Source organism: Pseudophryne corroboree, chromosome 6 (genome assembly GCF_028390025.1).
Source record: "Pseudophryne corroboree isolate aPseCor3 chromosome 6, aPseCor3.hap2, whole genome shotgun sequence".
Classification (NCBI taxonomy): Eukaryota; Metazoa; Chordata; class Amphibia; order Anura; family Myobatrachidae; genus Pseudophryne; species Pseudophryne corroboree.
In genome coordinates this window covers 326808766-326826445 of record NC_086449.1, presented here as the reverse complement: position 1 = coordinate 326826445, position 17680 = coordinate 326808766, and the positions used below count along the sequence as shown (strand labels likewise).

The 17680-nt window shown below is 45.6% G+C and overlaps 1 protein-coding gene across 1 annotated transcript in view; it reads right to left on the bottom strand.

The window, feature by feature from the left end:
• Positions 1-4618: 4618 nt before the first annotated feature.
• Positions 4619-17680, bottom strand: part of SNX1 (sorting nexin 1) — a 144591-nt gene continuing 131529 nt past the window's right edge. Inside the window, exons 14-15 of the mRNA XM_063926341.1 lie at positions 10090-10161; positions 4619-5333 (exon numbers count right to left, since the gene is read on the bottom strand). Coding sequence (XP_063782411.1) covers positions 5283-5333; positions 10090-10161 — 123 coding nt within the window. The 3' untranslated portion in view covers positions 4619-5282. The remainder of the gene's footprint in view (positions 5334-10089; positions 10162-17680) is intronic.

The window sequence follows — 17680 nt, the reverse complement described above, 5'->3', positions numbered from 1 at the left end:
ATATCTCCATATAGCCTCTGGGGCTATATGTGAGGTATTTTTAGCCTTTTTAAAGGTTTTCATTTGCCTCCCAGGGCGCCCCCCCCCCCAGCGCCCTGCACCCTCAGTGACTGCCGTGTGAAGTGTGCTGAGAGGAAAATGGCGCACAGCTGCAGTGCTGTGCGCTACCTTAAGAAGACTGCAGGAGTCTTCAGCCGCCGATTCTGGACCTCTTCTTGCTTCAGCATCTGTGAGGGGGCCGGCGGCGTGGCTCCGGTGACCATCCAGGCTGTACCTGTGATCGTCCCTCTGGAGCTTCATGTCCAGTAGCCAAGAAGCCAATCCATCCTGCACGCAGGTGAGTTCACTTCTTCTCCCCTCTGTCCCTCGTTGCAGTGATCCTGTTGCCAGCAGGAATCACTGTAAAATAAAAAACCTAAGCTAAACTCTCTAAGCAGCTCTTTATGAGAGCCACCTAGAATTGCACCCTTCTCGGCCGGGCACAAAAATCTAACTGGAGTCTGGAGGAGGGTCATAGGGGGAGGAGCCAGTACACACCACCTGACCTGTAAAAGCTTTACTTTTGTGCCCTGTCTCCTGCGGAGCCGCTATTCCCCATGGTCCTTTCAGGAACCCCAGCATCCACTTAGGACGATAGAGAAATTATATTTATAGAATAGCAATCGTGGAACTAAATAATATGGAAACAACACAGAGAAGTAAAGTGCAGCACTGCGTAAAAAGGAAACCAGTACAACTACATAAATAACTTGTGTAGTGAAGTGGTATGTAACATAATATTATAGCAGTGTGTGAGGATGAATAAAGAGAGGTGTGTAAGTTCTCGTATATGGTAAATATCCCTGAAGTAGTAGATACAATGAGAAAGGACGTCAACAGCAAGGCTGGCGTATTACGCTACTCCGGGGAAATTAAAACACCACAAGATTTGTTCATTTAGTGACCCCACCCACAACTGTAATAATTCACTGTATGTTATTTTGACCAGATTTAAAGGGGAATATAAAGCGAGACTGTATCCTGGGGAAAACATAAGGAGCGTATGCGTGTGTGACCGTGTATGTTCAACTGCTGAAAAAGCCAAATGGAGCCATTTACCATGCATGCCGGTCACCTACATTGCTTTTCTCTATTGTATATACTGCTAGAGGTGGCCTGATCAGGGACAAAAAACAAAAAGACCCTCACCTTCTTCTACAACAGGGAAGGTTCAACAGGTTACGTGTGTTTAGTTCTTACCATAAATCATATAAAGGCTTGCTTTAAAAATGTGAAAGAACTTTTATTGCCTCATAAGTATATGTGGTTTGGTTCATCATAGATTAGAGTGACCAGATTATCCCTTTTTCCTGGGACGCTTATGGATTACACAGGTTCTGCGGCTGATTAAAACCAGCTAAAATGTAGGTTTGAAGTCAGCCAGCCAAAGAACCTGTGTAATCCATGAGCGTCCCAGGTAAAAGGGATAATCTGGTCACTCTACATATTTATTATTATTTATTAACAGTTTCTTATATAGCGCAGCAAATTCCGTTGCGCTTTACAATTGGACACAATGATAAAACAAAACTGGGTGATAAACAGTCATAGAGGTAGGAGGGCGCTGCTCGCAAGCTTACAATCTATGGGGAAATAGTGCCTTTCCTTGTGTATCAATGCCTATCTATTGCATATTTGTACACCGGATTGTAAAGGTTCTAGGTGGGTTGCATGATATCACATCAATGATGAACCATGGTCAGAAAGAAGGGAAAGTGAAGAAAGAGAAAATATGTGGAGGATGTGTGGACTGTACAGTGGGGATATAATCGGATAGGAAAGCTTATGAAGGTTGAGTGAGCGGTTCTGGAATGTGATAAGTTGAGTGAAGCTCCTGCCTTGTGAGTTTTGGAACGAGGCTGTTGCCAGGAGTCGAGAGATGTTGTCAGCCCGTTGTTCTGGAGACCTGGCTCTGCGGAGAGGGTCCAGTATATGCAGCCAAGGCTATTGCTCCAACAGGAGCTATCCTAGGTAACTGGCTTAAGTGTGTCAGCAGGAGTTGGGTGACTTTTCCAGGTTACCCTACTTGCAAGAGTAGTGGATTCACACAGGCCACGTGGCTGGGATCAGCAAGACATCATCGCCCCTTCCAGCAATCAGCATCCGCCAGGAGTCGCCAAACATAAGTATTCCCTGAGGTGGCTAGTGACTGTGTTGGGGCAGGAATTTCTTGCTTTTGTGTGGTTCTCTCTCTTATGTAATCTTAACTGTAATTGTTATTAATGCTACCTGTAAATAATGTATAAAGTGGGGTTACGGTTATTCCTGTATAATTAGTGTGTATGAAAATAAAGGTTTTATCGCAAAAAATGTGCCATTAACATTTTTTTTTTAAATTGCACTTGCAGCTCACCTAATTAACTGATGTTTATTTTGGTATCATGATCGGATAACATGCTAGAAGAGCTTTCATTTTTGAGTGATTCATGAAAATTGTATTTAAAAATCAACAAATAATATTTTTCCCAGTTAACTACATTAGAGGAATGCATGTTCCTCTTCAGGTGTGTTTAGGGACGAGATTCTACAGACAGCGCATGCTCCCACTTCTGTACAGGCGCATAAACGTAAGTGGAAAGATACTTCGAGTGTGTTAAATGGATTTGCCTTTTACAAGTGGTCCAGGGACAGGACAGGTTTGGGTTGGCTTTAAATAGTGAAGAAAAGCCCACTGGTCCTTAAGTTAAACCCACCCAAACCTAACCTGTCCTTGGACCATTTGTGTCACATTTGAAAAAGCAAAGTGTTTAATTACAGAGGAGTATCAGACTGGCAGAATGTGTGCTGGGAGGAGGAAGGAACATCAACTTGGAGAATGGGTGCTGGGAGGGAGAGACACAGCAGACTGGGAGCAACACTGTACTAACAAGAGGAAGCCTCAGTCACCCGGCTATCATTGGACCAGTGCTCACACTACTGTACAAATCTCCCATTTGTGGTGTATTACAAAGGAAAAACAAAAACTGTCTCGAACACAACACAGTGACAGTCTACTGCTTCTAGAGGAAACTAAAACTTTTTGTATAATAAATGTCACCAAAAATCACCCAAAAAGATTTTCTACTTCTACTTGTGTGTCCCACACAATTTAAGAACAAGAAAAACTTTGCCAACTCATGGTCTTATGAAGATGATTTTAATATAGAAGTGATTACTCATGGAAAAGGGCCTTGTGATAGTGTAGGTGGCACAGTGAAGAGTTTAGCATCCTGAGCAAGCCCGCAATGTCCATATGAAAATCAGATTCTTACACAACTTTTTGACTGGGCAGAGGAAAACATTACAGGAATGCATGTTACTTTTTTTTTTTTTTTAACATTACTTTTCCAAGTTTTTCTTGTTTTTAAATTGTGCAGCTGACCCATCGGAGATGTAGAAAAATCTTTTTTGGTGAATTTTCAAATGTATTCTACAAGAAGTTTCAGTTTCCACTGGAAGCAGTAGACTGCCACTGTGTTGTGTTCCAGACAGTCTTAAATTACAGCATAGCTAAGATGATCAGTTTCTGTATTTCCCTTATAATGCACCACAAATGGTCCAGGAACAGGTTAGGTTTGGGTGGGCTAAACTGAGTGACCAATAGGCTTTCTTCTATTTAAAGCCCACCCAAACCTATCCTGTCCCTGGACCACTTGTAGTGGTCAAGGAAAATGTAAAAGACGAGTCCATTTAACACACTTGAAATATTTTTCCCCTTGGAATATCTTTCCACCTACGTTTATGCTCCAGCACAGAAGTGGGAGCCGATGCTGTCTGTAGAATCTCGCCCCCAAACACAGGATGGAAACATACTGCTGTGTTATATATCATATGGAAGCCCATAAAAAGAGGTTTAATATGAGACCATGCCCAAATCTCTAGATCAATTAGGTGAGCTGCAAATACAATGTAAAAAAAATGTTAATAGCACATTTTTCATTAAAAAATTGTAACTTTAAAGGCATATAACTTCAAAACCGTTGCACATGACCTAAAATTTGGGGGGTTTCTGTACTTCTGTATGCCGAATGTCGGGATACCGGCGCACAGTATACCGGCGCCGGAATCCCGACACCCCGCATACCGACAGCTATTCTCCCTCGTGGGGGTCCACGACCCCCCTGGAGGGAGAATAAAATAGTGTAGCGCGCCACCGTGCCCGCAGCGTGGCGAGCGCAGCGAGCCCGCAAGGGGCTCCTTTGCGCTCGCCACGCTGTCGGTATGCCGGCGGTCGGGCTCCCGGCGCCGGTATGCTGGTCGCTGGGAGCCCGAGCGCCGGCATACCGTACGACACCCTTCTTTACACCCATGTCAGCAATTATTACATCAAATTTAAACACAATCTGAAATGGTCACTCTGAAAACTTTGTTGAGTTGGTGTGGAATAACCTGGGAGTAATTATCACGTGAACTGTATATTTTGTAATGTTTTGTTTGTGGAAGATTTCCAGCGGCTGTGGACAAGTCCTTTAATTCTGTCACAAAGCTATATTCAACACCAATTCCGCTCCCTCAAAACATGCAAATCGGTCATGTGATCAATTCTATTCCATACTGGTATAATTCTCACTCAATATATATGACACAACAAACGCAGAAATATATTAATTATTTTATTGAATAACTGTATGGTTCTTGTAGAATAGAAAGGCTCCATTCTCTGTGTCTCAACCAAAAAATATACATTATATAGATATTTATATTAATAAACCCTCCTAGGAAATTCCCACTAGTTTAAATGTTGTTTTTTTGTTGTTTATGTTTTTTACTTTTGAGTTTTTTAATCTTCTCGCAGAAAGCCCTAAATTATCAAGTTGTAGTTAATAAGAAAATATATGTGGAAGTTAAATGAAAAATATACACAAGAAATGTTAACAGAAACAAGTATTGTCTAAGTGCTGGGACAAAACTGTCCTTTGGTGTTAACCTTTGCCCTTCACACCAGTCTGTGCTTCTACATCATGTTCTGAGGCTCATCTGGCAGTGAGTGGAACTGAAGCACGCATATCCATAACAGAGGCACCCGTCTGTAATCTTCATTTACCAATGAAGAGCTAAAGATCCGGCTACGCGCTGCACAGCAATGCGTAATAGGCCTGCATCAGCACTGATGGAGATCAGAGAGACTGAAGGCATGTAGATGTAAAACAGAATAGACTGTGGTTACGGTCTGTAAAAGGCAAGAAGTATAATATTTTCATAAAACAAAAAAAAGTAAAAAAAAGTAGAGGCATAGTTCGGGCTGTAACTCTGTTCCATGGCAGTTAGGATATAACCTTCGCTTCTGGTAAAAATGCTTCCCAACACTTGGCCAGCTGAAATGATAAAGAAAAGGGTCAAATCTGGCACATGCAGTTTGGTGATCAGGTTAGGAGATCTATGTACAATATGACATTGCTATAAATGAATGCACGGCACCATCAGTACCATAGATGTCTTCTATTCTGTTGTCCTGCCTTAGCGCAGGTGTATTCTGGAATACATTGGACCAGTGTATGCAGCAGACAGCTCCACTGCTGTGAGACAACCACAGCCTTAAATAAGTCAGCAATGAAATAGAAAGTGGCATCAGCACAATTCCAGCTGTGATCTCTACATCACATTGCTATATTCTACAGTAAAGACTTTTTGCTTTCTCTCTCCTTAGTATCCTACCCTCAGGGATATAGAACAAGTGAGGATTCATTACAAGGGAAACATTGGAAAGAACATTTAAGGGAACTTCATGACTTACGAAAGTCGGAAATATAATAATGAGATGTCTCGGATGAGTTGTCATAAACAGTCATGCCATTAGTTGTGGGGGCAGTAGGGAAAATTATACAGCAAACAAATTATTTACAGCAGGTGTAATGAGGTGTAACGTCTAAAATATGCAGCACGACCGGAGATCCCTGTATACTACCTTCCGAACCTGCATCATCATCATCTTCCCCTTATTTCTCTCTCTACGGCATTTGAATAATGAAAATGTAATAAATATGAATGATCGCACTTCTAAAGCCTCAGGATAAGTACACAGTATTCTGACCAGTCAGTGCTAACCATTTTATGTTCGGAAAGTCTGCAGCAAGGTTTATAGAATGCTCGGTCATGTGCTCACAAGATGGTCTTAGATTGGTTATCTGGAGGGGTCTCCCTCATGCAGACGGGTATGTCAGTATTTTTCTTTTTTTAATCTTATTGGAACAATTTTTTTTTTTTTAATCTTTACCTTAACTGTAATTGTTTTGCATCACTATAATAAAATAATGTGAAAGTACACCACCAATTATTCACAAAGGAGATCAAAACTGCTCAAAGTTATCCTATAAAGGCATATGCACAGTAAGATCATTTTACAAAGGCCACAGTGACTATAAGTTTGCCTATTTTCTACGTATGGGGCCAAAGACCTTCCCCCCAACCACAGCTTAGTAGCAGGACAGACTGAGGTGTATTATATTTCACTCCTTACAGGGCCACTAAACCACATGTCCAAGAGGCTGCAGAAAAGGAGCCCCCCCGATCTGCACAACTTGGATTCCTGCTTTCACCCCTCTCTCCAGAACAATGACATCTTTCCTACTTTCTCTCTTTTTCCTGCTTATTTTCATCACACTTTTCCTCAAATGCCATTATTCTCGCACCCCTAGGGCAGGGGTGGCCAACCAGTCAGAGACAAAGAGCAAAAAAAATCTTGTTAGGTACGTCAAAGAGCCGACATCACGCCGAAGTGCACGTGTGCAAAAATGGGGTGTGACCTTGTGCCTTCTAGGCCACACCCCTGGTATAAAAGACAATCAAAATGCCAGATCCACATAAAATAAATTTTAAAGCCAGAATCAAAATAAAATACTCTGAAAAAGACACTTCCACATAAAATTATTGAAAAATCCAGATCCACATAAAATATATTGAAAAAGCCATATTCACATAATACACTTCAGCTCCTCTATGTGTCACTCCAGCCAGCACCCTCCTGTGTCACTCCAGCCAGCTTCCCCATTGTGTCTCTCCTGCCAGGATTCTCCTATGTCACTCCAGCCAGCTCCCCCTTGTGTCACTCCAGCCCACCCTCATATGTCACTACAGCCCAGTATCTGGCTCCTTCAGTTTTCAGTCACCGTAGTGCTGCTGTGTGTCTGGTTGGAGTGCACCAGTTTCTAGGATCTGTTGTGGTCAGGCGACTGAGTGTCGGGAGCCACATTTGAATAAAGAAAGAGCCGCATGCGGCTCAAGAACCACAGGTTGGCCACGGCTGCCCTAGGGCAATGCAATTTTTTTTCCGAACAATTTCAAATCGATGGGAATTGATCTAAATCGATGTTGTGTTTCAGTAAACACACATTTACTAACAGACAACTTTTGATATTCATTTTGAAATGTCAGTAATGTCATCGATTTAGTAATCTGAACTGTAATCAATGAAAACCGACCTTTAGTAAATTCTCCCCCTTATCATTCATTTCCCTTCACTACTTCCCTCCTAGCTAGTATGTAACAATGACATGTTTGGTTTCCTGCCCTTCAAACTTACTGACACCCACAAATCATACAGTAGTCTGCTGTCTGACTGGGGTGGGGGGGTTACATTCTGACCTGATCGCTCTCTGCAGTTCTTCGCAGCGCAGCGATCAGGTAAGAACTGCGTGTGCGCCAGCGCATGGCTGTCAGCCGATGGCTGTCGTTACCTAGCGATCACCCCTGCCTGATTGACAGGCAGAGGCGGTCGCTGGGCGGGAGGGGGTGGCACGGCAGTGTTTGGCCGCCGTTTTGTGGGCACGGTCTGGCAGGCAGTGTTTGGCCGCCGTTTTGTAGGCACGGTCCACGCAGGCGTGGCCGGACCGTGCGGGGGGCGGGCCGCAGCGGCTGACATGCGGGGCAGACTAGCCCTGTGCTGGGCGTCCCCCCGCATGTTAGTGTAAGTGATCGTAGATGTGCACGATCAGGTCTGAATGACCCCCTATGCTCCTTTTCATGGCGACAGCTCACACAATCCCTTCTATCTGCTCAGACTACTCATGCCACCTTGTAACTCTAATCATATTCACATATCCACAGTACCTGACATCCCCGTGTTTGTGCACTTTCAAGCAGAAGATCTGCTTCTAACAAACCTCCATCAATCAATGATCTCATTCAAAATCACTCAAGCTGCATGCCACAGCAGGAACCTAGCTTATTTCAGCCAACACTATATTCTATGCAGCTTTCTCTAGTACCTCTACCCTATTACCTTTACCCCGTGCTGGCACATTATCCTTCCCATGTAAACTGGCACTTATCATACCTCAACTAAAGAACCCACACCTTGACCCAGCCACTATCTTCCATGAACACCTTATTTCATTCCTCTCCTTTGCCTTTTTCATTCCTCTCACTTTCTCATCAAACAGCACTACTTGTGATAAATGGGTATTTTTATTAACAGTTTCTTATATAGCGCAGCAAATTCCGTTGTGCATTACAATTGTATATGCAGTCAGAATGTCAACATGTCCAAAATGTTGACACACGAAATTAGGGTAAGGCTGCATTGAGGGCTAGGCTAAAATAGGACTTTTGACATTCAAACTGTCAACTTCATAGTGTTGATATATTGTACGTGTCGAAACTTTGAATTTCGGCATGTAAAACAACACCTTAAATAACGATCTAAACACAGCAAAGGCTTAGGACCACTTTGCCATACTTTTCCTGGATTTTGGGTCTACTTGCAGCACTTTTCTCCTGCACATCCTTCACTCAATTAGCCTTTGTGTCACAGTTTACTTCCTGGCTACCTTAACTATCCGGTGTCTACCTCTGAAACATCTTCCTCCTCCACTATCTGCCTTCTCTTAGTGAATGAATTTGCTAATTTTGCCTTCTGTACCAGCTCTATATTAACATCCAAACAATCCAAATCTGTTTCTTCTGTACTTACCTCTTCCATTCTGAACTCTCTCATGTAGCAAATATCCTGCAGTCTCCACATGGATGTCCCAACAATACCTAATGCTCAATGTGTCCAAAACAGAGCCGATCTTCCCTCCACCTAGTCACCGACTCCCTACAAATCTCTCTCACCATCAAAAACACCAGGATGCTCCCAGTCTCCCAAGGCTGCTGCCTTGGGGTCACACTTGATTCCACCCTCTGTTTTCGGATGAAAACGGGGCTGTTATCGGGCATTTTGCTTCGCCTGCCGGCTTATCGGGGCTAATTAGATAGCCCCCGGCTGCGACACTTTACACCCGCAATCATTGCAGGCAAATTGAATATCCCCCATAGTATCTGTTCCTCTAGCTTTGTGTTCCTTTAACTTCACCTCCAGATCATAGATACACTGTTTGTCTATGTATATTTCCATGTGAAATGTACTTTAGAAACAGAACAAATAAAATAAAGTTTTGAACATCATTACAACAGGAAGCCGTGCTGGTAGCCAACAGCGTGGCTGCCACCTTTTGTGTACAGACGAAGGCCACATGACTTGTTGGCTATCTGACAGACTTGTTGGCTAGACAAAGACAGGATTTTTAGACATGCTGACACAAAACCAAAGTGGCAAGCTGACATTAGAAAAGTGTGAACAGTCACAGTAAGAGCTGTTTTCAAGGGGAAGCAGTTAGTATCCCGGTGGTCAGGATACAGACGCTGAAATCCCGGCGGTGGGAATTCCCAATTGGGGGGTGGTCCACGCCCCCCCCCCCCCCCGAGGGGGAATAAATTAGTGTGGTGAGCAAAGCTCGCCAATGGCCCGAAGCATGGGCAGTGCAGCGAGCCCGCAAGGGGCCACAGTGTGCTCGCCATCAGGATCCCACCTGTAGGGATTCCGGCGTCAGTCTTATGACCGCTGAGATCCCGACCGTCGAGATACCATACTGAATCCATTTACAAGCACTGATAAAAAATGCCAATGTCCACTCACCTACAGTAACCGTAACCAGACATCTCATTTGCACCAGACAGATAACAATTAACCGCTGATCATTTGCTGAGGGTTGCCAAGATTTCCATGTTTGAGTGACATTTACAATGTAAATCGATATTATTACACCATAAGGATAAAGACATTGAGATAGTATGAGTCCATGAGTTACTTACTTTGTGCTGTGCATTCAAGAGCGTTTCCAGGTATTTCACTATGTGAGTTTTAAAATCCTTGGATTTCTCTTTCTGGAACAGAAACATAAATCTGTCAGTCTTAATAGCAATATATCTGCAAATATCTTCCTTTTCTAAAGTGCCAAATTAAAAAAGTGGTACTTTCACAAATAAATTATTAGTAAATGCTATACAGTAAGAAAGGTATTGTAGATCAGAAGCAAACAAGAATGTTTTGCAAGGTTAAAATTGCGTTATTGGACATTTGGATTAGTCCCATGGGCTGGTTCTTACTTATCCATTTTGGTAACGAGAGGGTAAACAGCAGCTCTGCTTGCCGCTAAATGTAGCCATATTGTGTCGGATTCTGATTTGGATGTAAAGCAAAGAAAAGCAAGTAACTATGCACCACCACGCTGCACTGCAGGTGGGGCAGATGTAACGTGTGCAAAGAGATATAGATTTTGGCAGAGTATGTTCAAAATGAAATCTAAACTGCAGTGCAAAATACAGCTGACATTTGTGAGCTACATGCAAAAGCAGCCAGTATTTACCCTGCACAGAAAAAAATTGGATTTTGATAAACTACCGGTAAATCCTTTTCTGCTAGTCCGTAGAAGATGCTGGGGACGACATCAAGACCATGGGGTATAGACGGGTTCCGCAGGAGACATGGGCACTCTTAAGACTTTTCATTGGGTGTGAACTGGCTCCTCCCTCTATGCCCCTCCTCCAGACCTCAGTTATAGGAACTGTGCCCAGGGAGACGGACATTTCGAGGAAAGGACTTACTTTAATACTAGTGGTGAGATCCATACCAACTCACACCCTCAACCATGCCGCACACATGGCATTCAACATAACACACGCCAACAGGCATGAACCAATTGCAGCAACATGCTGAAACCAAGATAACACAACTTGTGTAACTCTAATAACTAAACTGCAAGTAACAGTACGCACTGGGACGGGCGCCCAGCATCCTCTACGGAATAGGAGAAAAGGATTTACAGGTAGGTTATCAAAATCCTACTTTCTCATATGTCCTAGAGGATGCTGGGGACGACATCAAGACCATGGGGTCTGTACCAAAGCTCCAGTACGGGCGGGAGAGTGCGGATGACCCTGCAGCACCGATTGACCAAACTTTAGGTCCTCATCGGCCAAGGTGTCAAACTTGTAGAACTTAGCAAATGTGTTTGACCCTGACCAAGTAGCTGCTCGGCAAAGTTGTAATGCCGAGATACCCCGGGCAGCCGCCCAGGATGAGCCCACCTTCCTAGTGGAGTGGGCCTTTACCGAAGTTGGCAACGGCAATCCAGCCGTAGTATGAGCTTGCTGAATCGTATTTCTAATCCAACGTGCAATAGTCTGCTTGGAAGCAGGACAGCCAATCTTGTTGTGATCATACAGGACAAACAGAGCCTCTGTTTTCCGTATACGAGCCTTTCTAGCAACATAGATTTTCAAAGCTCTAACCACATCTAGAGATTTTGAATCAGTGAATGTGTCAGTAACTACTGGCACTACAATAGGTTGGTTTATGTGAAAAGCAGAAACCACCTTTGAAAGAAAATGTTGGCGAGTTCGCAACTCTGCCCTATCTTCATGGAAAATCAGGTAAGGGCTCTTGTGAGACAAGGCCCCCAATTCAGACACCCGCCTTGCGGATGCCAATGCCAAAAGCATCACCACTCTCCAAGTGAGAAATTTCAACTCTATCTTTTGTAGAGGCTCAAACCAATCCGATTGAAGGAACTGCAATACCACGTTAAGGTCCCATGGTGCCACTGGAGGCACGAATGGAGGCTGGATGTGCAGAACCCCTTTCACGAAGGTCTGAACCTCTGGAAGAGAGGCCAATTGTTTTTGGAAGAACACTGACAAGGCCGAAATCTGGACCTTGATTGATCCCGATCATAGGCCCGTCTCCACACCATCCTGCAAAAAATGGAGAAATCGTCCTAAGTGAAACTCTTCCGTAGGAGCTTTCTTGGATTCACACCAAGACACATTTTCTCCAAATACGGTGGTAATGTTTTGACGTTACTCCCTTTCTGGCCTGAATAAGGGTGGGGATGACCTCCTTAGGAATACCCTTCCTAGCTAGGATACGGAGCTCAACAGCCATGCCGTCAAATGTAGCCTCGGTAAGTCTTGGTACACACACGGCCCCTGCTGCAGCAGGTCCTCTCGAGGAGGAAGAGGCAGAGGATCTCCTATGAGCAACTGCTGTAGATCTGGGTACCAACCCCTCCTTGGCCAGTCTGGGGCAATGAAGATTGCTCGAACCCTTGTTCTTCTTATGATCCTGAGTACCTTTGGGATCAGCGGAAGTGGAGGGAAGACATACACTGACGGGAAAACCCACTGGGTCACTAGCGCATCCACTGCGACTGCTTGAGGGTCTCTCGACCTGGAACAGTATCTCCTTATCTCTGAAGCTTCTTGTTGAGGCGAGACGCCATCATGTCTACTTCAGGAACGCCCCAAAGACTTGTCACCTCTGCGAAGACTTCTTGGTGGAGGCCCCACTCTCCTGGATGGAGATCGTGTCTGCTGAGGAAGTCTGCTTCCCAGTTGTCTACTCCCGGAATGAATATTGCCGACAGAGCTTGTAGATGTTTTTCTGCCCAGCGGAGGATCTTTGTCGCCTCTGCCATTGCCACTCTGCTTTTCGTTCCGCCCTGCCTGTTTATGTACGCGACTGCTGTTACATTGTCCGCCTGGATCCGTACGAGATGATCTTGAAGAAGATGTACGGCTTGTAGAAGGCCGTTGTAAATGGCTCCTAATTCCAGAACGTTTATGTGAAGGCAGGCTTCCTGACTTGTCCATTTTCCTTGGAAGCTTTCCCCCTGTGTGACAGCTCCCCAGCCTCGGAGACTTGCATCCGTGGTTATTAGGACCCAGTCGTGAATCCCAAACCTGCGTCCCTCTAGTAGGTGAGAACTGTGTAGCCACCACAGGAGCGAAATCCTGGCTTTGGGGGACAGGATTATTCCGGTGCATGTGTAGGTGGGATCCGGACCACTTGTCCAACAGGTCCCACTGGAATACTCTGGCATGAAATCGGCCAAACTTTATGGCCTCGTAGGCCGCTACCATTTTCCCCAACAACCGAATGCATTGATGGATCGACACGCTTGTTGGTTTCAATATTTGTTTGACCATTTTCTGGATTTTCAGAGCCTTTTCCACTGGAAGAAATACTCTCCGTACTTCTGTATCCAGAATCATCCCTAAAAAGGACAATCTTGTCGTTGGTTCCAACTACGACTTTGGAAAATTCATGATCCAACCGTGTTGTTGGAGTATTGACAGGGAGAGTGTGAAGTTCTGCACCAACTGTTCCCTGGATCTCGCTTTTATCAGGAGATCGTCCAGATAAGGAATTATATTGACTTCTTTTTAACGAAGGAGGACCATCATCTCCGCCATCACCTTGGTGAATACCCTCAGTGAAACTGGTAATGGCAATCCTGTACTGCGAATCTCAGATAAGCTTGGCGAGGAGGATAAATGGGAACATGCAAGTAAGCATCCTTTATGTCTACTGACACCATGAAGTCCCCCTCCTCCAGACTGGAAATCACTACCATCAGGGATTCCATCTTGAACTTGAACCTTTTCAGGTAGAGATTCAGATTTTTCAGGTTAAAAATCGGTCTGACCGAGCCGTCCGGCTTTGGAACTACGAAGAGGCTTGAATAAAAACCTTCTCCTTGCTGTGCCAAGGGTACCAGGACAATGACCTGATCCTGACATAATTTTTGAATTGCCGTTGTTACTGCCTCGCTTCCCGGAAGAGAGCTGGCAAGGTCGATTTGAAAAATCGGCATGGGGGGACGTCTTGAAACTCTAGTTTGTACCCATGGGACACTATTTGTAAGACCCATTGGTCCAGGCCAGATTGAATCCAGATTTGGCTGAAAAGTTTCAGACGTGCTCCCACCCGAGCGGACTCCCGCAAGGGAGCCCCAGCGTTATGCTGCAGATTTGGCAAAAGCAGGGGTGGACTTCTGCTCCCGCGATTCAGGAGACGCTGCGGATTTCTTTCCTTTTCCCCTTCCCCTACCTGCAAAGAAGGGGGAACCTTAGGCCTTTTTGTATTTGTTGGGCCGAAAGGACTGCATGTGAGAGTGATGTGTCTTTTTTGCCGATGTAGGAGCATAAGGCAAGAATGGCGACTTACCTGCGGTAGCCGCCGAGAATAACACATCCAGCCCATCACCAAACAAGGCCTCACCTTTATACGGGAGAGCCTCCATATATTTCTTTTGAAATCTGCATCAGCATTCCACTGGCGAATCCACAACGCCCTCCGAGCCGATACTGCCATGGTAGCGGTTCTTGATCCCAAGAAACCAAATATATTTCATGGTTTCTAGTACGTACGCAGCAGCGTCTTTGATATGACCTAACGTTAGGAGTAGGTCGTCTCCATCTATTGTGTCCATGTCTAATGACAAGTTTTCTGACCACTTTTCAATAGCACTACTCACCCACTCCCAGACAATGGTAGGCCTGAGTAGTGTCCCATTGGCCACATCAATAGATCACCTCACTCACTTGCGGTCTGTCAGCTCCTTAAGTGAAGCCATTCCAGGCGCAGGGAGAAACACCTTTTCTCTTTTATGACAGGGCCCTGTCTAAAATGCGGGGTGACTCCGCATTTTAGACTTTTGGAAAAAGGTAAGCTGCCTGAATTCCTTTTGGGAATCTGAAATTTCTTTTCAGGTTAAATCAGACTTCCTCCAAGAGACTGTTCCGGAGGTGGAGGAAAAAATAAGATTTTAAACCTACCGGTAAATCTTTTTCTCCTAGTCCGTAGAGGATGCTGGGCGCCCGTCCCAGTGCGGACAAAATCTGCAAGGCTTGTATATAGTTGTTACGTCCTAGAGGATGCTGGGGACTCCATAAGGACCATGGGGTTTATACCAAAGCTCCAGACCGGGCGGGAGAGTGCGACTGAGCAAACACAAGGTCCTCATCAGCCAGGGTATCAAATTTATAGAACTTTGCAAAAGTGTTTGAACCTGACCAGGTAGCTGCTCGGCAAAGTTGTAAAGCCGAGACGCCTCGGGCAGCCGCCCAAGAAGAGGCCACCTTCCTAGTGGAATGGGCCTTTACCGAATTTGTTAACGGCAATCCTACCGTAGAATGAGCCTGCTGAATCGTGTTACAGATCCAGCGAGCAATAGTCTGCTTCGAAGCAGGAGCGCCAACTTTGTTGGCTGCATACAGGACAAACAGTGCTTCTGTTTTCCTAACCCGAGCCGTCCTGGCTACATAGATTTTTAAGGCCCTGACTACATCCAGGGACTTGGAATCCTCCAAGTCACCCGTAGCCACAGGCACCACAATAGGTTGGTTCATATGAAATGAAGAAACCACCTTAGGCAAAAACTGAGGACGAGTCCTCAACTCTGCTCTATCCACATGGAAGGTCAAATAGGGGCTCTTGTGAGACAAGGCCGCCAATTCGGACACCCGCCTTGCAGATGCCAAGGCCAACAACATGACCACCTTCCAAGTGAGAAATTTCAATTCAACCGTTTGAAGAGGTTCAAACCAGTGAGACTTCAGGAACCGTAACACCACGTTAAGGTCCCAAGGTGACACTGGGGGCACAAAAGGAGGCTGGATGTGCAGCACTCCCTTTACAAAAGTTTGGACTTCTGGGAGAGAAGCCAATTCCTTCTGAAAGAAAATAGACAGGGCCGAAATCTGTACCTTAATGGAGCCTAATTATAGGCCCATGTCCACTCCTGTCTGTAGTAAGTGGAGAAAAACGGCCCAGATGGAAATCTTCCGTAGGAGCATTCTTGGCTTCACACCAAGAAACATATTTCCTCCAGATACGGTGATAATGTTTTGCCGTCACCTCCTTCCTATAGCCTTTATCAGAGTAGGGATGACTTCCTCCGGAATACCTTTCCCAGCTAGGATTCGGTGTTCAACCGCCATGCCGTCAAACGTAACCGCGGTAAGTCTTGGAACACGCAGGGCCCCTGCTGCAATAGGTCTTCCCTGAGAGGAAGAGGCCACGGATCTTCTGAGATCATCTCCTGAAGATCTGAATACCAGGCCCTTCGAGGCCAATCTGGAACAATGAGGATTGTTTTCACTCTTTTTTGTCTTATGATTCTCAATATTTTTGAGATGAGAGGAAGAGGGGGGGAACACATAGACCGACGGAAACACCCACGGTGTTACCAGGGCGTCCACCGCTACTGCCTGAGGGTCCCTTGACCTGGCACAATACCTCCGAAGCTTCTTGTTGAGGCATGACGCCATCATGTCTATGTGAGGAATTCCCCAAAGACTTGTTATCTCTGTAAAACCGTCCTGATGAAGTCCCCACTCTCGTGGATGGAGATCGTGTCTGCTGAGGAAGTCAGCTTCCCAGTTGTCCACTCCCGGAATGAAGACCGCTGACAGAGCGCTTACGTGATTTTCCGCCCAGCGAAGAATCCTGGTGGCTTCCGCCATCTCCACTCTGCTCTGCTCCTTGTCCCGCCTTGGCGGTTTACATGAGCCACGGCTGTGACGTTGTCTGATTGAATCAGAACCGGTAGGTCGCGAAGAAGAGTCTCCGCTTGTCGTAGGCCGTTGTATATGGCCCTCAATTCCAGTACGTTGATGTGTAGACAAGCCTCCTGGCTTGACCATAGCCCCTGAAAATTTCTTCCTTGTGTGACTGCTCCCCATCCTCGGAGGCTCGCGTCCGTGGTCACCAGAATCCAGTTTTGAATGCCGAACCTGCGACCCTCTAGAAAGTGAGCACTTTGCAGCCACCACAGGAGAGACACCCTGGCCCGGGGGGGACAGGCTTATCTTCTGATGTATTAGTAAATGGGACCCGGACCACTTGTCCAGGAGGTCCCACTGAAACGTCCTTGCATGAAACCTGCCGAAGGGGATGGCCTCGTAGGCTGCCACCATTTTTCCCAGAACTCGAGTACATTGATGAACAGACACTCTTTTTGGTGTTAGCAAGTCTCTGACCATGTTCTGGAGGTCCTGGGCTTTTTCCATCGGGAGAAAGACCCTCTTCTGTTCCGTGTCCAGAATCATGCCTAGGAATGATAGTCGAGTCGTTGGAATCAATTGTGACTTTGGCAGATTGAGAATCCAACCGTGTTGTTGTAGCACTCTCAGGGAGAGCGACACGCTCTTCTGCAATTGATCTCTCGATCTTGCTTTTATCAGGAGATCGTCCAAGTATGGGATAATTGTGACTCCCTGCCTGCGCAGGAGCACCATCATCTCCGCCATCACCTTGGTGAAAATCCTCGGGGGCCGTGGAAAGCCCAAACGGCAACGTCTGAAACTGGTAATGACAGTCCCGTACAGCGAATCTCAGGTACGCCAGATGAGGAGGATATATGGGGACATGAAGGTATGCATCCTTTATGTCGAGTGACACCATAAAAATAAGATTTTACTCACCGGTAAATCTATTTCTCGTAGTCCGTAGTGGATGCTGGGAACTCCGTAAGGACCATGGGGAATAGCGGCTCCGCAGGAGACTGGGCACAGCTAAGAAAAAATTAGGACTACCTGGTGTGCACTGGCTCCTCCCACT